This window comes from Vulpes vulpes, chromosome 13 (assembly GCF_048418805.1).
Source record: "Vulpes vulpes isolate BD-2025 chromosome 13, VulVul3, whole genome shotgun sequence".
In the NCBI taxonomy this organism is placed as follows: domain Eukaryota; kingdom Metazoa; phylum Chordata; class Mammalia; order Carnivora; family Canidae; genus Vulpes; species Vulpes vulpes.
Genome location: NC_132792.1, coordinates 39,855,639 through 39,877,690, shown reverse-complemented (window position 1 = coordinate 39,877,690; position 22,052 = coordinate 39,855,639). Strand labels below are relative to the sequence as shown.

The following is a 22,052-nucleotide window of genomic DNA, read 5'->3' as shown; positions in this document are numbered from 1 at the left end:
CCACTGAGCCATCTAGGCGTCCCAATAATTACTAGTTTTTTTTTTTAATATTTTATTTATTTATTCATGAGAGACAGAGAGGCAGAGACACAGGCAGAGGAAGAAGCAGGCTCCATGCAAGGAGCCCGACGTGGGACTCGATCCTGGGTCTCCAAGATCACGCCCTGGGCTGAAGGCGCTGCTAAACCATGAGCCACCCAGGGATCCCCCTAAATACCAGTTTTAATGTTCATTTTCACCCTAACCCCCCAAATAACTTATTCTCAAGATCTTAATACCTATATTCAAAATAGATTTACTGATGATAAACTACCTCAGCAAATTAGGCATGTTCCTAGTGGGTGTTTGGGAAACAGATACCTCCAATACTTAATTTCTGTGAGCTAAATTTTTGGCTAATCCGTTAGAAAGCAAGGAGCATATCCTATTGCTTCCTTAAAATAGTTTTTAAAGATGCGATTTTTCTGTGTTGTCCTCGTTGAGTGTTATCTGTAGCCTTGTGGTTTGAGTCTGGTTTTGTTTTGTTTTGTTTTTGAGTCTGCTTTTTTCAACTCATGAAGTATAATACCCAACTCTTCACAAAAGAGGCCTTGTCTGTTTTTTCACCTGGTGTGTCTAATAGGTAATTCTGCATTTCCATTTTTCTACTTCAGCAACAAATCAGTATTCGGCAGCTCTTCACTATTACCTGCAGGCAGGAGCTGTGTGTTCTGATTTCTTCAATAAAGCCGTGCCCCCTGACGTGTATACAGACCAGGTGAGTTGTTTCTGTGGGCTCTCTTTCTTGTCTACCTGAATGCTTTCATTTTCCTGGACCCCTTTCAGGGTGAGTTTGTTTCCACGTATATGATGGTAACTCCTAAATTGAATGCTCTGGACCCAGTTCCTCTCCATATTTTCAGGGCCTATATAGATCATTGCTGCTTTGATTTCCTAGAACACCTGAAAACTCAACCTGTCCAAAACTGATTTCAGCATCTTACCTTATAGTCTCCCTCCTGCTGACCTTTTTCCATAAAATAACGATGACAAAACTCCAAAACACCACACACCTTTTGTTCAGTCAGCCATTTGAGTTGACCAAGCCCAAATCCTGAGTCTCCTCTATTCGCTAATGCTCTTACCAAAATCCTATTAGTCTTCAAGACATAATTGATTCTATCTTGTAAATCTCAAATTTATTTCATTTTCTTTCTGTACGTATTTCTCTTTCCTCTGGTTTAGGCCACCGGTATCAACTTCTAAATGGTATTTTTCAATACTTAATAATAAATGGCTTTTGAAATAATTCCTTAAATTTTTTAGTAACCAGCTATTTTTAATGAAAAATTATAATTTTTAGAGCACTTTTAGAATCACAGCAAAATTAAGCAAAAAATAAGAGTTCTTACATACCTACCATTCCCACGTAGTTTTCACCACTGTTGACATTCCACATCAGAGTGGTAATGGTAAATTGGTTACAGTTGATGTTAACTAGTTTTTGAAAATAATCAATTTGTTTTTGTAGGTAATAAAACGAATGATAAAATGTTGTTCTTTGCTGAATTGCCACACACAGGTTAGTTTATATTATGTTGGTTTATTTTCATATGTATAGTTTTGGTTAAGAATTTGGCATATTCTTTAAAAATTTTTTAGTAAATTTTAACTAAAATGAAAGTATGAATTAGAAAACATTGGTCATTGAATCTTCTAAATGGAAGTGTTTTCAAGTGTGTGTGTGTGTGTGTGTGTATTTTATATACATATATTTTTTAATATTTCATTTATTCATGAGAGACACAGAGAGAGAGGCAGAGACATTAGGCAGAGGGAGAAGCAGGCAGAGACTTGATCCCAGGACCCCGGATCACGCCTTGAGCTAAAGGCAGATACTCAACCACTGAGTCACCCTGGCATCCTTTTTTTTTTTTTTTTTTTTTTTTAAATATTTAAGAGTGGATATGTACATCAGTCACTAGGGAAACACAAATCAATACCACAGTGAGTTACCCTTCATATTGACTAGGATGACTGTAATTGAAAGACAGACAGTAGCTACTGTTGGTGAAGGTGTGGAGAAATTGTAACCCTCATACACTCACTGTTGGTAGTGATCTAAAATGGGGCAACCTCTTTGGAAAACAGTTTGGCACTTCTTCAAAATGTATGCTTAAAATTACCATGTGACCTAGCAGTTTAATTCCTAGGTTTGTAACCAAGAAAATTAAAAACCTGTCCATAGGAAGATTTGTACATGAATGTTCACAGTAGCATTATTCATAAGAGCCAAAAAGTAGAAACAACCCAGATGTCCATCAGTTGATGAATGGATCAGTAAAATTTGGTAGATCCTACAGTAGAATATTATTTTGCCATAAAAGTGAATGAAGGGCTGATACATGCTATATCAGGGATGGATCTTAGAAGTGTTTATGTTGAATAAAAACCGCATTGACATGGCTTTGTAGTAGGATTTCATTCATGTGAAATGTCCAGAGTAGGCGAATCTATAGTCAGAATGTAGATCGGTGGTTGCCAGAGCCTTGAGGGGGCGGAGGAGTGAATTAGCTGTGACGGCTCTAATTGCATGCTCTCTACATCCTTGAAAGTCATTACATAATACTTTTGTTTGGCAGTTTTCCATTCCTTTTAGTTTTCTGAGCTGGCTTTTTGCCAGTTTCTCAAATAAAGCTGGTAAAAATTTATGATTTAGGTCATTGATTAACAACATTAGGCAGATTTTTCTTTTTTAAGATTTTTATTTGAGAGGGAGTACGAGAGAGGGAGAGAGAAAGCTCAAGAGAGTGAATGCTCACAAGCAGGGGACGAGGGAGAGGGAGAAGCGAGCTCCCCACTGAGCAGGGAGCACAGGATCGTGATGATGTACGAATCATTAAAAATTACCCCTGCTGGGGGTACCTGGCTGGCTCAGTTGGAGCAGCACACAGCTCTTGATCGTAGGGTTGTGAGTTTGAACCCCACATTGAGTGTAGAGATTTCTAAACAATATTGAATAAAATAAATTTACTCTATCCAAAGCAGGAATCATTGTTGATACTGGTTACATGAAACCATTTTTCAAATCTTTATTTATGTAGGTGGCAATTTTATGTCAGTTCCTCAGAGAGATTGACTACAAGACAGCCTTTAAATCATTGCAGGAACAAAACAGGTATGAATGATTTTTAAAATAAAATGAAGTTGAAATTTTCTGCTTAAGAAAGAGGAAGTAACTAAATTCTGTTTTTCAGTCACGATGCTATGGACTCCTACTATGACTACATATGGGATGTCACCATTTTGGAATACTTGACTTGTATCCTTTCATCAATACATGGGCTATTAGAACAGTTCATTTCTGTAAATTAAAAAAATACTGTGTACTTTACAAATCATATTTGAGGCACAATTGAGATTCTGTGATGGCATTTAATCAGATTTATTATTCTTAACTGATTTGTTTAGATCTTCATCATAAAAGAGGAGAAACAGATAAAAGACAAATTGCAGTAAGTTACTTTATGCCTTTCTTCAGTATATACTATTTCCCCTGGTATTAAACTATTAAGATTTGGACCAACAAAAAAAGATTTTGTGTACCTTGTTGCTACCAGAATTTGGTTATCTGTGTTTACTTTTAACAGATCCTGTTTTGATCTTAGAGCTTTTACCCCTACTTTATTTTGTATTAAAATGTTAGATCATGTCCTTTCTCTGCTCCAAATCTTTAAATGATTTCCCATCTCGTGTGGCGTCAGATCCTCATAATGGCCTACAGGGTTGCAGATGACTTGACCTCGAACCATCTACCTGACTTTCTCCCCTGCCAACTTCTCTTATCCCATTAGCCCTACTGTTCCTTGCATATGCTGAAAGCATTCACCACTGTGGGGCCTTTGAAATTTAATTTTCCAGAAACATTTCTTCTCTCAGGTCTCCTGAGATGTCATCTTATAAAACTGCAGTGTCTCTCCCCACCCTTTTCCCCCCCAAGACTCTCTCTGCTTCTCATTTCCCTTTTGAAATTTTCCTCCATTATACTTACGTACCTTTGATGTACTATATACTTACTTACTGGCTATTTCCCCACAAAGTAGGGACTTGATTGTGTCATAATTGCTACCTAGAATGGTGCCTGGTGCATAACAGATGCTCAGTAGTTATTGAAGAGATGAATTATTTATATGAAAATTTGACTCACTAGCCAAAGCATTATAAATTTTTGGCCCATTTTTACTTGCCTAACATTCATTGCATCGTTATCACTATAGATACTTTGTCTTTGCTCTTTCACCCATATTAACAAAATTTTGCCCTATGGTATGTCTTTTAAAGTTCCCTACTTGGACTAAATTGTATGACCATCATTTAGAGGAAAAATGATAATAGTATATTTATTTATTTATTTATTTATTTATTTATTTATTTATTTATTTAATTTATTTAATTAATTAATTTATTTATTTATGATTTTATTCATGAGAGAGACACAGAAGGCAGAGACACAGGCAGAGGGAGAAGCAGGCTCCCTGTGGGGAGCCCGATGTAGGTATCAATCCCAGAACTCCAAGATCACACCCTGGGCCCAAGGCGGACACTCAACCACTGAGCCCCCCAGGGATCCCTATAGCCCGATAGTATTTAAAAAAAAAGAAAGAAAGAAAAAGAACATAAAGCCAGCTTTACTTGGGAGGCGAGTCCCTTGCCACTTCCAGCCTGTGCAGGGCTGGCAGGCAGTACGACCCTGTCACTTCCCCAGTGCTGCTTCCAAACCGTTTCTCCTTGTGATCGGTTTATGCTTTGTCCTTAAAGCTTACGTCTTCTCCTTACCAGCTCATCTAACCAGTCTGCTGGTTATTCCTCTGCGTGCATCAGGATGTACATGGTCAGTTTACCCAGTACACCCCTAGCTTTACGGGTTCCATGGTTACCGTGACCCTGCGTTATCCACCCCACCCATAGCTGTGCCTTGTCGTCAGAATTGTTCCACGTAAGAGCTCTGGGCCAGTTACCTGTCCCTCTCTCACTTCCTGGCTCCCATGTTCCTCAGGATCAGTGAGGTGTTCAGGTTGAAGACTAGGTTTTCACCAGTCTGTCCGCCCCTTCACAGCTTCCCTTCCTTCCCTACTCACTTCAGTGCAGCAAATGCCAATCTGTACGGCGTCAGATACTGTCGCTTGGTCTGAGATGAGGTTCTGGAATCCAGATTTTAAGTTTCCCAGGTAGTTCTTATGGCCAGCCAGATTTGGGATCCCCTCCTTGTCTACGGCTTACTGTCAGAACTACCCTGTGACTGATATTTACAGCATCTTTGCTTTTTTCATCCTTCATTTCACCTGGAAAAATCCCACTTCAAAAATGTGTGCTTTTTTTTTCCTGAGCCACTGAGTCCGGTTGGAAAAAATCCTGCAACCATATAAACTGGTGCCACTACCAACCAAACCATGGTCTCCGCCCTTCGCTGGCCCCTCATCTCCTGTGTCCGGGCCAGCGGTCAGTGGTCAGGGACTATTTTAGACTTTCCTTCTGTTTAGCCCCCTGTCCTCTCTCCCCCTATTCCATGCTTCCTGCCTGTGTGTAGAATAGACCAGAAGACAGATTGAGCAGCTCCTGTGCACATGGGAACTGTAGTCTTTGGAATTGTGGCCATTAAGTACCAGCTTGAAATCCCTCCTTCCCACCTTTAAAATATGTCCCTGCACTCACCGCTCAGGGCACTCTTGGTGAGAAGGGTTACTCCTTGATGAAGGCAAGGTTTTAGGCTTTCTCTCTCTCCAGCGACACTTAATGAGTTGTCTCCACTCCTGTACTTAACCTCCCCCAGCTTACACACGGTTTCATCTGCGGCTGTGCCTCTACTTCCTCTTCCTCTTCTCTGCATGGTGTGTTGAAGCTCTTCCATCCGGCGTAACTGGACTCCTGGCGTCACCGAAGGCCAAAGCCAGTGGGTGCTCTTCAGTCCTTAGCCTTTTGTTCACATCTCACTTCTTAAAGTTCTTTATTCCTTTGGTTTCCTTGACATTTTTATTCAATTCTTCTGTTACTTTTCTTCTGTGTGGGTGTCTCCCTCTGTCGACCCCTTAACCTTGGCTCCCCGAAAGCTAGTCCTTCCGTTACTTTCAGGTTGCCCTACATCCTCCCTAGGAGGTGTCATCCACTCATGGTTTTGGCTCCTACGCAGAGCACACCATTATTTCTCCAGTCTCTGGCCATTTCCAACCTCTGCCTTCTCCTTGGACTTGTGTAGCCTGTCATCTTGGTGACATTGTTTGTTTGGAAGTAATGCTCTAGTTATGCCGTAGGACCCGGTTTTCCACACACATTCCCTCAGATTGAAATGGAATCGTCCAGCAATCCTTCCTGCTGATGATCATTTCTCAGTACTACTACCGCCACCCTTCAGGCTACAGAACAGTAGTTTTTGTTGTTTAGAGATGTTCTAATTGGCTTTTTTAATCTAAAGGTATAGATTACTACTTTTAAAGTAATCTGCGAAGGTCTGAATGTGTTCTCCCAAAGTGCTCCTTGGCTGAATTCTGTGGATTATTAATAGGCCAAGGTGACGCTTTCTAATCATGAAAGAAATGAACCACTGTTGCTATTACGCTGCTGAGCAACTAGCTATTTTTTCCCATTAAAAGAATGAAGCCTTTCCTGAAACATGAATTTTGATTTTTCAGGCTGTTTTGTCAGAGCCTTAATTTAACTGTAAAAATGTGTCAAATGACATTTGGGTTTACATACTAGTGTGAATTAGTGCTACTGTAGAGCAGTATCCCCCCGCCCCCTGCGGATAATTGCCAAGGCCCCGGTGGGTGCCTGAGACCACGGCTAGTGCGAGAGCCCTGTATACACCCCAGGTTGATACAGCGGTTGTAACCATACGTGCCACAGGTCCTGGGGACGCGAGGTGAGTGCCGTGGTGGTGTGGGACGGCCTTAGGCTACCGCTGGCATGCTGGGGTATGACGCGGGGGCACCTACTGTTAGTCCATGACCGGTGGCTCTGGTCTGGATGTCTTCCGCAGCCCTTACCATGAGACCAACTGTTAGCGTGGAGGTAGTGCTGTATTAGGTGTACTAGCAAGACTTTATTTTTTACACCTGTAGTAATATCACTTTCTTGTTTTGGAAGATCAAAGCCATCGGCCAGACCGAACTGAACGCAAGCAACCCAGAAGAAGTGTTACAGCTGGCAGCGCAGAGAAGGAAAAAGAAATTTCTCCAAGCAATGGCAAAACTTTACTTTTAAGCAGTTAGTGAAAATTTTTAACTTTTATTTTTTAAACAATGGGCTAAAAAATAAACAGTATTAGATTATATAATACATATGTACACATTTAGTGGTGTTTTCTTTTCAGACAATACTGAAACAGTAAAAACAACTATACAGAAGACTTCATACCATAACCATGGCTTAGATTTATAATTTCTTCAAAGGAAGAGATTCACATGTCCAGTAACAGAATAAACTAGCAATCTAGTATAATTTGTCTTGTACTAGACCCACTCTTGAGGCCAAATTTCATTTTTAAAAACACTGAAGTATTTGTGTAGAAGTAGCTAGTCTATATACAGCAAGTTCTTACGTCAGGTTTTTTTGTTTTTAATAAATAATCTAGGAGTCAGTATACATGTACTACTTTTCTGCCTTACGAAAATAGAAATTTATGTCAAGTGTTAAGCATTAATCACTTTGACACTGTCCTTAACTCATTATGTAGGAATTTAAAAAGAACCTTAATGGTTTTGCAAACATAAATAGTCTTAGTCACACTAAATTAAGAAAAAGTCCTTGGGGATATCTTGGAGTTAATAAAGTGACTTTCTCATATAAATAGGTTGAAAGGGTACTTCTTAAATTGTGGTGTACAAAGTCATTATAAAGCAACCTCTGTGTCAAAGCCCAAAAGAGGAGCTGCAACATTTATCTTGTTTAAAATTTCTTTGGTATTCCCCCTTTTTAGAGCACAGTTTAAATGCCATGTTCATCTAAGCCTTACTGGTTAAAAAAATATTATGGCAAGGCAAATGTACCAGTTTAAAAAAACAGATTAAAGTTCACCATTTGTAAAAATTCAAGTTTTATAATAGCTTGCTACAGCAGCTATAGATAAATTAGTCACCTTATTATAAAACTAAACCTTTGTAAACAAGTTTAAATTTTATTTTCAATAACCAAATTGCACTAGTCAAGAATATGAATGAATTTTGAGAATCTAAAAACTAGATTCAAAGTATTGTATTACTCAGTGTCCCCTTTAAGGTAGCCCTTACCTAGTCTAAAACTCCAATGATAAAATTCTTAGTTTATCAAGATACAACTAGTAACACTGGATCAGAAGAAAAATTGTTATGGCATAAATTGTGGCTGGCTTTTTATCCAGTCACATTGGGAATGAAGTCATCTTTGTAAACAAGTCCAGCTGCTTAAACAGCTAATCTAGGAATTTCTTCCTTAATGCCAATTTTAAGTGTTGTTTTTTTTTTTTTTTTTAATCAAAGAATGGCAGTGAAACTTTCAAATTGGCTAGGACAGTCACAGCACTACTTTCCTGAAAACTTTAGTAGTTCAAGTTCTATGAAATTATACCCAATACTCAGTCAATCCGAACATGTTTGCTTAGTTAACTTCTTTAGTGTTTTCCTGGTGGTTTCTCAGTGCTCTTCGGCGGTGTCATAATGCCTCCACTGCACACGGGTGACAGCTGTCCCCCCTTTCTGAAGGTGTTTACATAGTTTACTTCATCCTAGATGTGAAGAAATCATGCAGAGATTATCAGGTAATATAAAGCACTGATAGAGTAAAACAAAGTCAAACCAGCAAACTCTTGGGTATTAATTTGAGACTACGTAGGCCCAAACGTTAGTGGTCTCTCTAGGTCTCTGCAAGTAGGACTAGTCCCGTTCTGGAGATTCAGTTGTTTGAATTGCCTGTAACTGTATTTTTAAAAAACTCTTACCCCGGGCTACCGGCATTGATCCTGAAACACTCCGCAGTCTGGCTGTGACATTAGTGTGTGCCCGTTAGAACTTTCCACTACCTAATAGCCTCTAGCACCGCCCTGAAGTATTTTTAGTATCTTTACTACCAGTTTCGGTGACTTACTAGATATCAAACCAAGAAGCCCCACAAGAAACATACCAGCATAGACAGATAATTTGTATGTGTCTGGATATTGTGTCTATCTTCCATAGAAATCTTCTTAAAAATCTTCAGCTTCACGGGGCTAGTACTTTTTATTACACTGACAAAAGGCACCATCCAGTCTACACATTCAGAAATGTTGTCCCATTCCAAACCTAGAGAGAGGAAAGAGGAAAATGTGAGGTTTACGTTAGAAACCGCCCTTAACCATAGTTTGAGAGTGTTAATCTGTTTTAAATTGTTGGAACTTGATTTTGGCCTTTTATTTTATTTGAGAGAGAGTGCAAACATGTGATAGCAAAGGGAGGAGCAGAGGGAGAGGGGCAAGCAGACTCCATGCTGTACACAGAGCCTAACACAGGCCTGAAATCCAGAGTCTGACGCTTAACCCATTGCACCACCCAGGTGCCCTGATTTTTGGCCTTTTAATAATGTGACTATTTTGAGGGAGAAAAAGAGCTGCTGCTGTGTTTAAATATTTATTTGAGAGCACACGTGCAGGGGGAAGGGCAGAGGAGCAGACTCCCCTCTGAGTGTGGAGCCCAAAACAGGGCTCCATCTCAGTTTGTGGGAGCAAATCAAGAATCGGACATTTAACCCACTAAGCCACCCAGGTGCCCCAAGACTCAGGGCTTCTTTTTTTTTTTTTTTTTTTTTATTTATTTATGATAGTCACACAGAGAGAGAGAGAGAGAGAGTGGCAGAGACACAGGCATAGGGAGAAGCCGGCTCCATGCACCGGGAGCCCGACGTGGGATTCGATCCCGGGTCTCCAGGATCGCGCCCTGGGCCAAAGGCAAGCGCCAAACCGCTGCGCCACCGAGGGATCCCTTTTTTTTTCTTTTTAAGATTTATTTATATATGATAGAGAGAGGCGGAGACACAGGAGAAGGGAGAAGCAGGCTCCATGCCAGGAGCCCGACGCGGAACTCGATCCTGGGACTCCAGGATCGCGCCCTGGGCCAAAGGCAGGCGCCAAACTGCTGAGCCACCCAGGGATCCCTGACTCTGGGCTTCTTAACCAATAACTTCTACAAATGAAACAAATTGTCAACACACAAAGAATTCTTGAAGTGGAACTATACCTACGTTGACTAACTTCAAATGGATAGAAGTTCCATTTGACCTTATTTTTTGTTAATGGATATATATTGAAGATTAGAAAGTACTTCTAACACAAGGGAAGGTAATCTGTAATTTTATTTTAGAGCACGGGCAGTGGGGCAAGGGAAGGAGGGGGATGGAGAGAGAGTGCGAGCTCGAGCAGGCAGGGGCAGAGAGGGAGGGAGAGAAAGCAGACTCCCTGCTAAGAGCCGATGCCTGGTGGACTCAATCCCAGGACCCTGGGATCATGACCCGAGCCAAAGGGAGATGCTTAACCAACTGAGCCGCCCAGGTGGCCTCTAAACTAATTTTCTTCTATCTTGATAGGAAGCTGAGGTTGGTACAAGTGCCCTTCCTAGTTGTGCACATGTAAGGAAACACACAGTGCCTTACCTGAGGCTTTCTTAACCACCTCAACAGAGGTAAAATGGCACAGGGCAGCGGCAGCCAGTATTCTGTACTGGAACTCTAGTGAGTCGACGGCCAGAATACACAGATCTAAAAGCTAGCAAAGGAAAAAGCAAAAACATATTTAGGAGGAGAAAGGATGAGTAATACGTGTTGCTCCTAAAGACCAGTCAGCTGTAATGAGTACTTCTTCATGGACCCGTATGCCAAGATTGCTAGAACTGCAGGGACCCGAAGAGAACTTACTTCAGAGTGGTGGCTTGAGTTGGGAAGTGAATAAGGGACCAGGACTGTTAGGATGCAGTGCGGTGGTAGTGGTAGGAAGGGCGCCTAATCCAGAGTGGGGAAGGCCTGTGCTGCGTGAATCTTAAAAGCCAAGGCAGCTGGGAAGATTGGGGGCGGGGGGTGTAGGAAGTATTCCATGTCTAGGGAACAGCACTGGCCAAGACGATGAGAAGGTACCCCTTTCCCTTGGAACTCCTCGTGCAGAACAAAGGAATTCCTTTCCTTCATTCCTTAAAGGGGGAGGAGGACAGTAGCTGGAGAGGGACAGATTAGGTCATAGGTGAGCTCAGTTACATCATAAAGGGTCCTGAAGAATTTTAGTTCTGATTACTGAAATTACTGGATGATTTTAAGTCATGAAAGATACATTTTTAAGAATGATCCTTCAGAAACCTAGTCCCTTCTGTATATCTGCCTCAGTGTAGTCTGAATAGTGAGATTAGATTAGCTAAAAGGCAGTATAATCCAGATACTAAATTGAACAAAGGGCAGAATGGTGTAAAAAAGCTACATTTCAGAGGCCTAAGGTGATACCTGTCCAGTGGAATAAAACAAGTTGTTCACATGGGTCCAGAAGATAGAAATGTGAGTAAAAGAGTTAGAAACAAACAATGTAGACACAGTGATTACTAGCTTATCAAATGTTTGTTCTCCATCAAAAGGATGTAGCGGCTGCCTAAGATAATCTGGGACACTGGGAATTGTGACAGAAAAATATAAGCCTTATTCATTAGAAAATTTTATAAGATGAACCAGTTCTAATATTTTACTGGTAATTCAGTTTTAGTTCACAGTGTGTTGACTAGATTTAAAATACAAATTAAATTTCAACCTAGAAAAAAAAATAAATTTCAACCTAGGTTCTTTAAAACCCATCCCAGAACACCACAGTTCCTTCAATTCCATGGTAAGCTTTTCGTATCCTGCAGAGAATTAGAACATCGGTCTTCCTCGCTCCTATATGGCAGTTATGGTAGCCATTAAGATACCTCCGAGGAGCAGGCAGGAAAGAACGTTTGTTCTGCTGGCCTAGGAAAGCAGAGTTTAAACTCAAGTTTTAGAAAAGTAACTAAGGGGCAGCCCGGGGGGGGGGGGGTGGGGGGGGGTGGGGGTGGGGGACACAGGACTCAGCGGTTTTGCGCCGCCTTCAGCCCAGGGTGTGATCCTGGAGTCCCGGGATCAAGTCCCATGTCGGGCTCCCTGCAGGGAGCCTGCTTTTCCCTCTGCCTGGGTCTCTGCCTCTCTCTCTCTCTCATGAATAAATAAAAATCACATAGACTCAGGGCCCCTTTTAGAAAATAAAAATAAATTTAAAAAAGTAACCAAAGTACTCTTCATTCTAATGGAATGAGTACCCCGTGTTTTCAAATTAATTTCATACGAAAGACAACAGACAAAATGCCTTTTTCCATTTTACATCAAAAAGAAGTCTTTCACTGTAATTTTGTACTCAAAGAATGAAAACTACTCCTAATACATTTAAACTCAAACATTAAAAAAAATTAAACTCCAACATTAATAAGTTTGTTTTCTAGAATTACTAAGCAACACAAGTTTTCTAGAATTACTAAGTAACACAAGATTCTGTTCCCAGTATCAGCAGTTCTGTCCTCATCAGAGTGAATTTAATTCATTATGTTTCTTGTAGTTTAGCTTATTTTAAGACTATAAATGCACTAAACAGCTATAATAAACGACATTAGCATATATTCAGTGAAAATACCTGAGCTATTTGAATGAACTTTTCCTGAGAATACTGAGGTAGAAGAACTTTAGGAGCATCTTTAAGAGCGTCAACTTGGAGGAAGAGATTTAGCCAGGAGATGACTGTTACAGGACAGAGTTCCCATTTTAAAGCCTGTTAATGGAATAAAAATGCCTGTTAATAAATGTAGGTATATAGACAATCTAATAAATTGCTACTTTACTCGATAGTCATTTAAAAGCTTTCCGGTTTGGCTTATTTCTTCCATTTTTATTAAAAATATTCATAGCAAAAAAAAAAAAAAAATTCATAGCTACCTCAGAATGTAAAGGTGCTTATATTTTCCAGTCTATTAATATGGGCCCCTTTATTATTCTCTAGTTGTCTTTATTTAGAAAGCTCATTGAGCCTAGTATTCATTCCTCTTCTTTCTTACAGCCCCTGGTCTTCCACATCTATTTATTATTTATCAAAGCTGCCTTTGTGAAATTGTATTCAATGACCAAAGCCAATTCTATTCAGATTTTCCAAGAACTGATTCCAGACTTTTTCTTTCCATGGTCTTTGATAGCTTCTCATCAGTGTAAAAGTTCAAAACAAAAAAGACAAATCCGGATTTATGATATCCTCTCCTCCATGAAGCCCAGGGACTTTACCATTTACAAGCAGTCTACAATAATTAGGGGAGAACAGTGTTACAGAGAATTCCATCTTCTCTTTATATCCTCTTTATGCAGTGCTTCAAGCCTGAATCTGAGCAACTTTATTGTGAGAATGGAATCTTGCCTGGGCACTTGATATTTAAGAGCCATGAATACAAATGTTTATAGACATAATTAGCAAAAAATATGAATTTATAATTTATAATACATATACCTTAGATAATCTATAAGTGAAAGTCATTGTTTTCTTGTGTCTTATGTATAAATTCATGGTATCCAGATTTAATAACATACTTTCTAGTAGCTAACATTCAGCCTTAACTCTAATTTAGGGCCTGATTAAAAACCTTTATGCTTCTCTTCTCCATCCTTCTGTGTTAATAGCCCTTTTTTAATAAAAAGAAAAAAAAAGGCAATAAAATAATTCTCATTATCTTTTGGAAGAAGGGGAAAATCCGAACTAAGATTTGGGAGTCGTTGTAATTCATTTATACATATTCACGCGTGGTATGCTAACTACTTTTCAAAGTGTTGTTCTTAATCACTTTAAAATCAAGAAAGTGTAATATATTCTCAATATAGAAAACTTCAAGGATAGAGAAAAAGAAGAGTCTACAGGTTAAGTAAATTCCCCTCCATTCATACCATTGTCAGTATGTTGATGCATTAAATTCTTTGAACTGGACCCTAAAACTGAATAAAACCTGTTCTACTTATATTGTGGTCTTTCAGTAGTAACTACTAAGTTACTAAATTGCAACCAAGACGTAATAAATTTATTACCTTTAATATAATAAGTTCCATTCTTAAGATATCCTCTTCACTGCAGGCACCATCAGTGACATAAGCAAACTCTTGGAGCTTAGGAGCATAAATTTCCTTTAAAATGGATTTTTAAAAAATTAAGCACAGTTGAAATTGTGATGAAAACAAAAAGTCACACAAATCACATACAGGCCTCATTTTTAAGGACAGCTTCATAAAGTGATGATATATCTTAGTAACGAAATTTTTTAAGGATGTAGGAATCTAAATTAGCCAACTATACTGAGACTTATTTTCATAGACCTGATCTTGAATTTCATTTAATAAACAGCTAGAATATTTTAACCAGTCATTTCAGTTAAAAAATAAAAAGCCAAACTTCTTTTAAGATTGCTTGGTGTAGGGGATCCCTGGGTGGCTCAGCGGTTTGGCGCCTGCCTTCAGCCCAGGGCGTGGCCCCGGGGTCCCAAGATTGAGTCCCGTGTTGGGCTCTCTGCATGGAGCCTGCTTCTCCCTCTGCCTGTGTCTCTGCCTCTCTCATGAATAAATTCTTAGTGTATTGGCCAGACTGAAACAAGGCTTGACTAAGGTCTAGAAACTACGGAAAACATTTCCTTTACTTTATAAAAAGTAGGTTATGTCGAGAAATATGTTGTGCAGTTTGGCCGACTGGTCTGTCTTAAGAGTCCAGAGAACAAACGGAATGATGAGAGTAGAAGAGAGACCTGCTACGAGTGAGAACAGGCTGGAAAGAATACCTGAAGCATACAGTGAGAGTCCAAATAGTGAATCGGTCCCTCTCCCACCCTCAAAATGATACAGGTTTCAAACTTTCAGAAGAAATTATGATACCCAAACTGTATTAAGAAAAAAGATTGTGTGAAAGAAAACCTCAGGCAAGAAAAGAGTTGTCCTCTATCCTGGCACTACCACCAGATACAGAAATCTTAGTGTGGATATAGACCATTATTATTCTAACTCGGTGTCGTATTTATTTCATCTGGTTGTATTCAGTATTCAAAGACTCTCCTATGGATCCAAGTGCCAGGATTACGTACAGAGACCACACCGGTGTATTTTGTTCAGCAGAATGTGCCATAGAACACTTCACCCAGGTAATGTTCCAGAATCTAAACCAGATGCTCAGATACTACAAAGGGAACTATGTTTATCCATTCATCCAAAATCAATAATATTCAGAAAATGTTTTGGAAAAAAACCCCACTCATCTTTCCTACAGAGTTACTGTCAAAAGCTCTATTGGCTAGGATTTTTTTTTTTTTTTTTTTTATGGCTAGGATTAATGTGCTGATTTAAAGGAGTCTGAGGTAAATAGATAAACTTTGAGAACTTACCTCAAGTTTGGAAGCAATGAATAATGAGGTAATTCCAATGAGTTGGAGCATATTTTTATTTATATCCTTCTGTGTCAACATAAATCTATCAAAAAAGTCTTGCGCCAGGTAAAATGTTTCTCTATGAAGTGTGTATACTTCACATACCTAGAGAAGAATCCACATGTTGAAATATTCTATGCATTTCTCCAAATTAGAAAGATCTCTCCTAATATACGAGTCTTCGGAATACTTTTTTTTTTTTTTTCTTCAGAATATTTCTAAAGCCCAACTTTGCTTTTTAGGATACCACAGTTGGGATTGGGCGGGGGGGGAGGTGGGGGGGGGTGGTGAAGGAGGGGAGGCAGATAATTAATGTGCACTATGATAGGATAAAAAGTATCTATTACCATCCGCATTTGTTCTTACTAGTTTTATAGTTTTTTTTCTTTTTTCCATGAGGACTTAATTTGTTCCCAGATACATTTATACTTCTGCTGATTAGGAGTGATAACTTTTTTCCATTAATTTCCTAATTGTTTATTGTTGGTAAATAAGTTTTCACACTTAGCTGTATTTTTAATTCTAACAGCTCTAAATGATTCTCTTCACTGCTCTATGTAGACATTTAACTACAAAGTGATACAGTTCCTTTCTGTTTTTAACTTCATCTTTTCATGTTGTACTGCATTGGCCAAGAGTCTTTATAGAAGAGAACTGAGTGAACAACATTGGTGATAGAAAAGTCTTGATCTCATCCCTCGTTTTTGACTATAATGGGAATTTCCCTAATGTTTCACTAGTGTCATTAATAATAAACAGTATCTGTCATTTCCATACTTATTATAGGGAAAGCTTTAAATTCTCAACTCCAGGAAGTAGCAACCATTATCCCCATTTTGAAAATGAGGAAACAGGGATGGAAATACAGGAATTTCTAATATACAGTGTGTTAAGGGAATCTTCATTTATTATACATTTTGAAATGAATGGAAACAATTTCAAAAAAATGTCTCTCACGTCTATTGAGACTTTGATTTTTTTTCCCTTTAAAACATTAAAGTACTGTTGAACCATCTTTGCATTCTGAGACTGAAAGGATGTACTAAGAAAAAGTTTAACACTCTGTACAGTTTTGCATATAATCCTATTTAAGGGAAAACAATAAATCTGATGGACAACCACCAGATAAAAAATCAGTGTAACAAAAAAAAAAAAAAAAAGGAAAAAAAATCTACCTAATTGTGCTTTGGTTGCTTCCATAATCACTAGGCACTCCAGAGGTCAAGACGCAGCCACCTACTTGTACCGACATGATTGAAATAGCTTCCCTTCTATTCAGAATAAGGTATGAGAACTGGACTCAAAAGGGCAGCGTTCTATAGTCTTAAGGACTTTTCTGATAGCTTCTGAGATCTACTCTGCCATGTATCATTCTACCAAGGAGCCTGCAGGGTTTCTCCCTCCGTGCATCATCTCTGTCAAGCACAGGGAAACTACAGAGCAAGTATCCAAGGGCTGGAGGAAGATCAGTTGGTCATGTACACAAGTAATCCCTTTCTCAATAATTTGAGACTCTTAGAATTTATCCAGAGAAGGGGAATGGACCTAAGCAGGAGAACTTTCTGGCACAGATCTTTAGAAACCTGGAGGTCACTGCTACTCCTTTACATTAAGGGCACAGTGCATTATGAAAAGGAATAAAGGTATATATTAAAGGGAGACTATAGGGAACCTACAGGGCTTATTAGCCTTCTGGATATTCAAAGCCTCCTTATCACTTAGGACCTAGAAATCAGGATTCCAAATCCTATTTTGATTTTGGTGATGCAGAAAAGGACCTCTAAGGGCCCTGAAACCTCGTCCTGGTTCTTTGCGTAGCAGGGTTCAAAACCTCGTCAGTTATACCTCCCGTTCATCTTGGTTACCCTCAATAGTAACTAATGCCTGGCACACAGCACCACCCACAGACATCAGGAATTCTCCATTGGGTTTGGCTTGTAAGGGATGTAGTGGCTGTGTTAAGATTTCATTCTCACAAGGCAGACGCGTTCCATTTTGGACTACAGTAGGTACCCCCCAAAAGGATGGCTCCTACCAAGGGCACGTGGAAGGCGCACGCACATCTAAATATCTTTCCATTATACAGAGACAAAGGAAATTTATATTGATGGAACATACCTCTAAAAGCCAATCTAGAAGTATTGACCTCATCTGTGGCTCCAAGTCAGAATGCAGAACTTCAAAATGTTTGTCGTGAACATATCTGCTCTCTTTTTTAAGCATGTTTAGCCAAACATCCTTTGAACATCCCCAACTATGGAAAGGGAAAGAAAAGAATAACCATGTGACCCACAGAATACGCTATCTGTTTTACAAAGAATAAACTTCAAGGCATTGAAATAAAATTTTCAGTTAGAACATGGAAGGAGCAGCTCTTAGTAAGTTAGGACAAAATTGCTAGAAACCATTTCTTTAGCATGAAAAAGCAGAAGCCTGAAATCCCACAGCAAGAACCTAGGCTGTGGATTTCAGGAGTACTTTCCCCATTTATAAATTACAAATTCTCCCACTTAAGATAACAAGGTTTTCTCAAGAGCGACACTGAAAATCTAAATATTTAAGCATATAATCCCAGTAGAGTAGTCGAGTCACCTAACGTGGTGGTAGCTGGACAAAGTACAGCGAAGGGGAGGGATGGTAAGTGTAAATGTCTGCCTGTTGATTTGTGTATTAGAGCCAAACACGTTACACACAAAACACGTTTTGTGTAAGCTGTACCTCTTAGTCACATTAACTAGAAAAAAGAACTGTGTATGGATCTTTCTAAGCTTGGCAAGAAATAATAGGGTTGATATGTCAAGTGAAAATGGAGTTCATGTTAAAGTGCTTCCATTTGAACAATGATTTTAGAAAAATCATTTAAATTCCATTTAAAAGATGATTCAGCTCTTCTCCTGAGGCTTATGGTATTCCGCAATGAAAATAACTTCATAAAATCAGTGTTTTAAATACCCATATCCTTTGCAAACAGCACCATTCTTGATACATGCATAAATATTAGTAAAGAAAGCAAGTTTTGGATGTTTTTCTATTCTTCTAACGAAGGCAAAATAGGACTCAAAAGTGTCATTATGTACAATATTTAGTACAGTTTTAACCTTTGATATTAAATTACAGAAAATTTTCTTACCTTAAATCAGGCAAAGGTGAAGGATTAATAAAAAGATTTTTAAATCTGTAATTTGTAAACCTAGAGAAGTCACTTGTTCCTATTTCTTTGTGGGGTGTTTCAATGATAATACACGGACTGATCCCCCCAGATAATACAGGTGGCCAACAATTCTGTCATTAAAAAAAGAGAAAAAAATGGTGCAAAAAATCAGCTTTTGTGTTGGATCGTTCCTAAGTGGAAGTGCATATCTCTACACAGTCTATAGCTAGCATGGCTGACATCTAGTTGACAGGTGTATCTTATACATAAGACATAACAGCTCCTAGTGATCTCCGTGAGTAGCAACAAGTGGGATGTTTTAGAGAACAAAATACAGTTCTGGAAATACAAGAAGATATCAGGTGTCGGGGGAGGGGAGGAATAAGAAAATGCATCTGTAGCCAAACATGAATCACTTTTCAGGATCGTAAAAATCAAAATTCTGCCTCGTTTACGGCAGTGGCAAGGGCACCTTGTTTTATAGGAAGTTCCTCCCTCCCTCCCCACCCCAGGTAAACCTGCACCCATACTTCAGAACGCGATAAGGCAAAGCCTTAAAAAATGGAATCCACTGAATGAAGTCAAACATTTAAAGGACCCTTTCCCCAACCGAGGCTGGTACAGAGTCTCCAGCGTTCTCTGTACCGCCCCCCCCACGGGGAACAGGTAGCCAGGGGGACGTGCCAGCTGTCAGTGGCTTCACATCCCACTTGGGCCACAAGGAGCAGCTCTTAGGACCCTCCACGGCAGTCGGGGAGGGAACAAAGAGCAGTACATTGGACAGATTAGGCGGGCCCTGGTGCACCAGGCGACTCCAAGAGGGAGGGATTTACAAAGAGGAACCAGCTGCTTCAAGGCAAACTTACTCTGCAGCTGTAGGCGGACTGGGGCCGCACCAGCCCCGGAGATGCGCGCCTTCCTGCTGACCCCCGGGGCCCTCCCGGTCACCGCGTCAGCGGGGTCTTCCCACAGCCCCGCAACAGCACAGTGCTGTTCTCCGCGGTCCCCCGCTTGTTTCGCCCCAATCCCCCCAGCCCAGTCCTGCAGTACCCTAATCTCATACTGCTGTTTCCTGGCGACCTCCTCTTTTCTTTTTTTGACATCCTGCAAAACACAAGAGACCACTGTCACACCGAGGTCCCAGCCGGGGATTTCTCCTCCCCCGCCCCCACCTGCCTGCCTCGCCCCTTGGCTGCCTCACCTGGGCAGTTTTCCTCTTCTTAGCCTGGATTATCTGGGCTTCTTGGGGGGAGTCCGTCTGGCTGGGCTGTGGCTGCTGCTTGGCTTGTAAACGGCTACTGCGGGGGAAAGTTGGGGGGAAAGCTTTCACTGGGTGCTGAGTCTCAGGTAGTCTTAAACGCACGGACAAGACAAGTGAGGTTACCTGCGTCTGGACATCCTCCTCTTTCGGGTGAAGCCTCTGGAGGAGGGAGGGGAAAAAGCAAGGCTCAGGAACACTGTCAGCCGTGCTCCCCGCGCCCTGCCCCGGCCCGCGGGGCCCCCGCGCCGCGGCTGTCCGCAGGCTGTGCCCGAGCCACACGGGGACCTCCAGGGTTTGCAGCGCAGGACCCCCCCCCCCCCCCCCCCGCATCCCGGACTGGCCGCGGACGCCCAGGCGGCGGAGGAGCCGGTTCCGCGCCAATTTGGAGAGCGGCGGCCGCGGCGGCGGGAACTGGGGCTTGGGTCGCGCCCTCCGGCCTCCTGGCCGCCCTCCCCGCCCCCCGGGCCCGGCCGCCGCGGGGACCCCGGGACCCCGACCCCAGGGGGGGAGTGAGGGACACGGGGACGGACCCCGCGGAGGGGCGGCGGGGCGCCTCGGCCAGCCCGGGAGGACACCGCCCGCAGGGCCTCCGCGCGGGGGGCGCCCCGACGACGCCGGGACGCTCGGCCCCCGGGACCCCGCATTCCCTGCGGCCCCCGCCCCGGCAGCCCCCGACAGGGCGCCCCCCGACAGGGCGGCCCCCACAGGGCGGCAGCGCGGGGACGCCCCTCCCCCGCCCCCAGGCCGCGCCCGCGGGCAGCCCCGGGGCCGGTCCCCCCCGCAGCCCGCAGCCCGCACGCCCGGCGCCTCCTCACCGCGGGACCCGCCGCCGCTCCGCGCTCAGCTGGCGCCGGCGCCAACCAATATATAGGCCGGGCCGGGCCCGCCCGCGCGCATGCGCCTCTACTGACACCTCGGGCGCGCGCCCCGCCCGCCCGCGCTCGCCGCCCGCGCTCGCCGCCTCCCGCCCGCGCTCCTCCCGCTCCTCCCGCTGCCCCCGCGCCCCGCCCCGCGCGCCCCCTTCGGCGCTCGCCCCCCCATGGGCCCCCCGCCCCGCGAGCCCCCTTCGGCGCCCCCCCGCCCCCGGCCCCCGCCGCCCCGGCCTCGGCCCGCGCCCACCTGCCCGGCGCCTCACCTGCCGCTGCGGCCCCGCGCGTCCCGCCCCCAGGCCGGGCCTGGAGCTGCCGGGCGGCGGCCCCGGGGCGCGCAGGCGGCGGGAAGCGGGCGGCCGGGAGGCGCGGGCTCGGCGGACCCGCCCCCGGGAGCGGCCAATGGGAGGCGCGGGCGGCGGCGCAACGTGCAGCGGCCGCGGAAGGTAAACACGGCCCGCGCCCCCGCCCCCGCCCGCGCCCCCGCCCGCGCAGGCCGCCGCGGAGGAGCCCCCGCCCGGGACCCCCGCCGCCCCCGCCGCCCCGCCCCGGGCCCCGGGCCGCAGCGCCTCCGCCGCCTCCGCCGCCGCCCGCCACGTGCGGCCCCGCCCCGCCGCCCGCGCGCCCTGCGGAGCCCGCCCTGCGGAGGGAGCCGCCCGCCCCGGGCTCGGGGTCTCGCCGCCTGCACGGCCGCCGCGCCCGGGCGCCCCCCGGGGACCCCGCCGAGGGCCGCAGCGCCGGGAGCCGCGGGCCGGGGACGCGGGCGGGAACAAAGGCGCCCCGGGGGCGGGCGCGGCCCTGGCCCGGCGGGAGCCGCTGCGGGCGGGCGGGCGGCGGGCTCCCGAGATGCACCGGGCGGCGGCGGGGACCCGGCCCCCCTCCCCGCCCCCCGCCCCCCGGGGCCCGCGCGCCCCTCGGAACTCCGAGTCCTCCCACAGCCCCGCGACGCGGGTGACGAGCCCCGGGGCTTAGAGGCCCACCTCGCCCGCGGGGCGCTGAGGGGCGGGGCCGGCGGCCAAGGCTTCCCGCGCGCTCGGCGGCCGGCGGCGGACAGGTGGATGCGCGCGGCGGGACGGGCCCGCGAGCCCAGGCCCCGCCGACCTGGGAGCTCCCGCGCAGCCCGGGGTGGGGGGGGACCCTGCGGCGCCGGGATCGAGTCCCGCGCCGGGCGCCCGGCTGCAGCCCGCTCCTCCCTCCGCCTGGGCCCCCGCCTCTCTCTCTGTCTCATGAATGAATAAATAAAATATTAAAAAAAAACGAACGAGATGCGGAACCAGAAGTGAACTTCGGCCGGAGCCCCTGGCCGGGAAGTG

General features: G+C 44.0%; 2 protein-coding genes across 6 annotated transcripts in view; one reads left to right on the top strand and one right to left on the bottom strand.

Moving 5' to 3' along the window:
• Nucleotides 1–16,473, top strand: part of INTS8 (integrator complex subunit 8) — a 60,068-nt gene extending 43,595 nt beyond the window's left edge. The window contains exons 22-28 of one of the 2 annotated variants that reach the window (XM_026013783.2): nucleotides 654–757; nucleotides 1,511–1,561; nucleotides 3,084–3,157; nucleotides 3,237–3,301; nucleotides 3,451–3,494; nucleotides 7,120–7,239; nucleotides 15,076–16,473. In XM_026013783.2, coding sequence (XP_025869568.1) covers nucleotides 654–757; nucleotides 1,511–1,561; nucleotides 3,084–3,157; nucleotides 3,237–3,301; nucleotides 3,451–3,494; nucleotides 7,120–7,236 — 455 coding nt within the window. In that variant the 3' untranslated portion in view covers nucleotides 7,237–7,239; nucleotides 15,076–16,473. Of the gene's footprint in view, nucleotides 1–653; nucleotides 758–1,510; nucleotides 1,562–3,083; nucleotides 3,158–3,236; nucleotides 3,302–3,450; nucleotides 3,495–7,119; nucleotides 7,314–15,075 lie in introns of those variants that run through there. The other variant, XM_072734297.1, reaches the window with a different exon arrangement.
• Nucleotides 7,226–21,216, bottom strand: CCNE2 (cyclin E2). 4 transcript variants are annotated; one of them, XM_072734300.1, is made up of 12 exons: nucleotides 21,006–21,216; nucleotides 19,994–20,029; nucleotides 19,811–19,907; nucleotides 19,660–19,713; nucleotides 18,589–18,740; nucleotides 17,577–17,712; nucleotides 15,417–15,563; nucleotides 14,080–14,175; nucleotides 12,653–12,787; nucleotides 10,630–10,741; nucleotides 9,130–9,287; nucleotides 7,226–8,734 (listed from the first exon to the last, which is right to left on the bottom strand). In XM_072734300.1, the coding sequence occupies exons 2-12, from the start codon at nucleotides 20,005–20,007 to the stop codon at nucleotides 8,621–8,623; spliced, it is 1,215 nt and encodes a 404-aa protein (XP_072590401.1). In that variant the 5' UTR covers nucleotides 20,008–20,029; nucleotides 21,006–21,216; the 3' UTR covers nucleotides 7,226–8,620. The 4 variants fall into 4 exon arrangements, with proteins under 4 accessions (XP_072590401.1, XP_072590400.1, XP_072590399.1 ...); XM_072734299.1 differs by having other exon boundaries at nucleotides 19,811–19,904; nucleotides 21,006–21,030; XM_072734298.1 differs by lacking the exon at nucleotides 21,006–21,216 and adding an exon at nucleotides 20,686–20,733 and having other exon boundaries at nucleotides 19,811–19,904.
• Nucleotides 21,217–22,052: the final 836 nt, after the last annotated feature.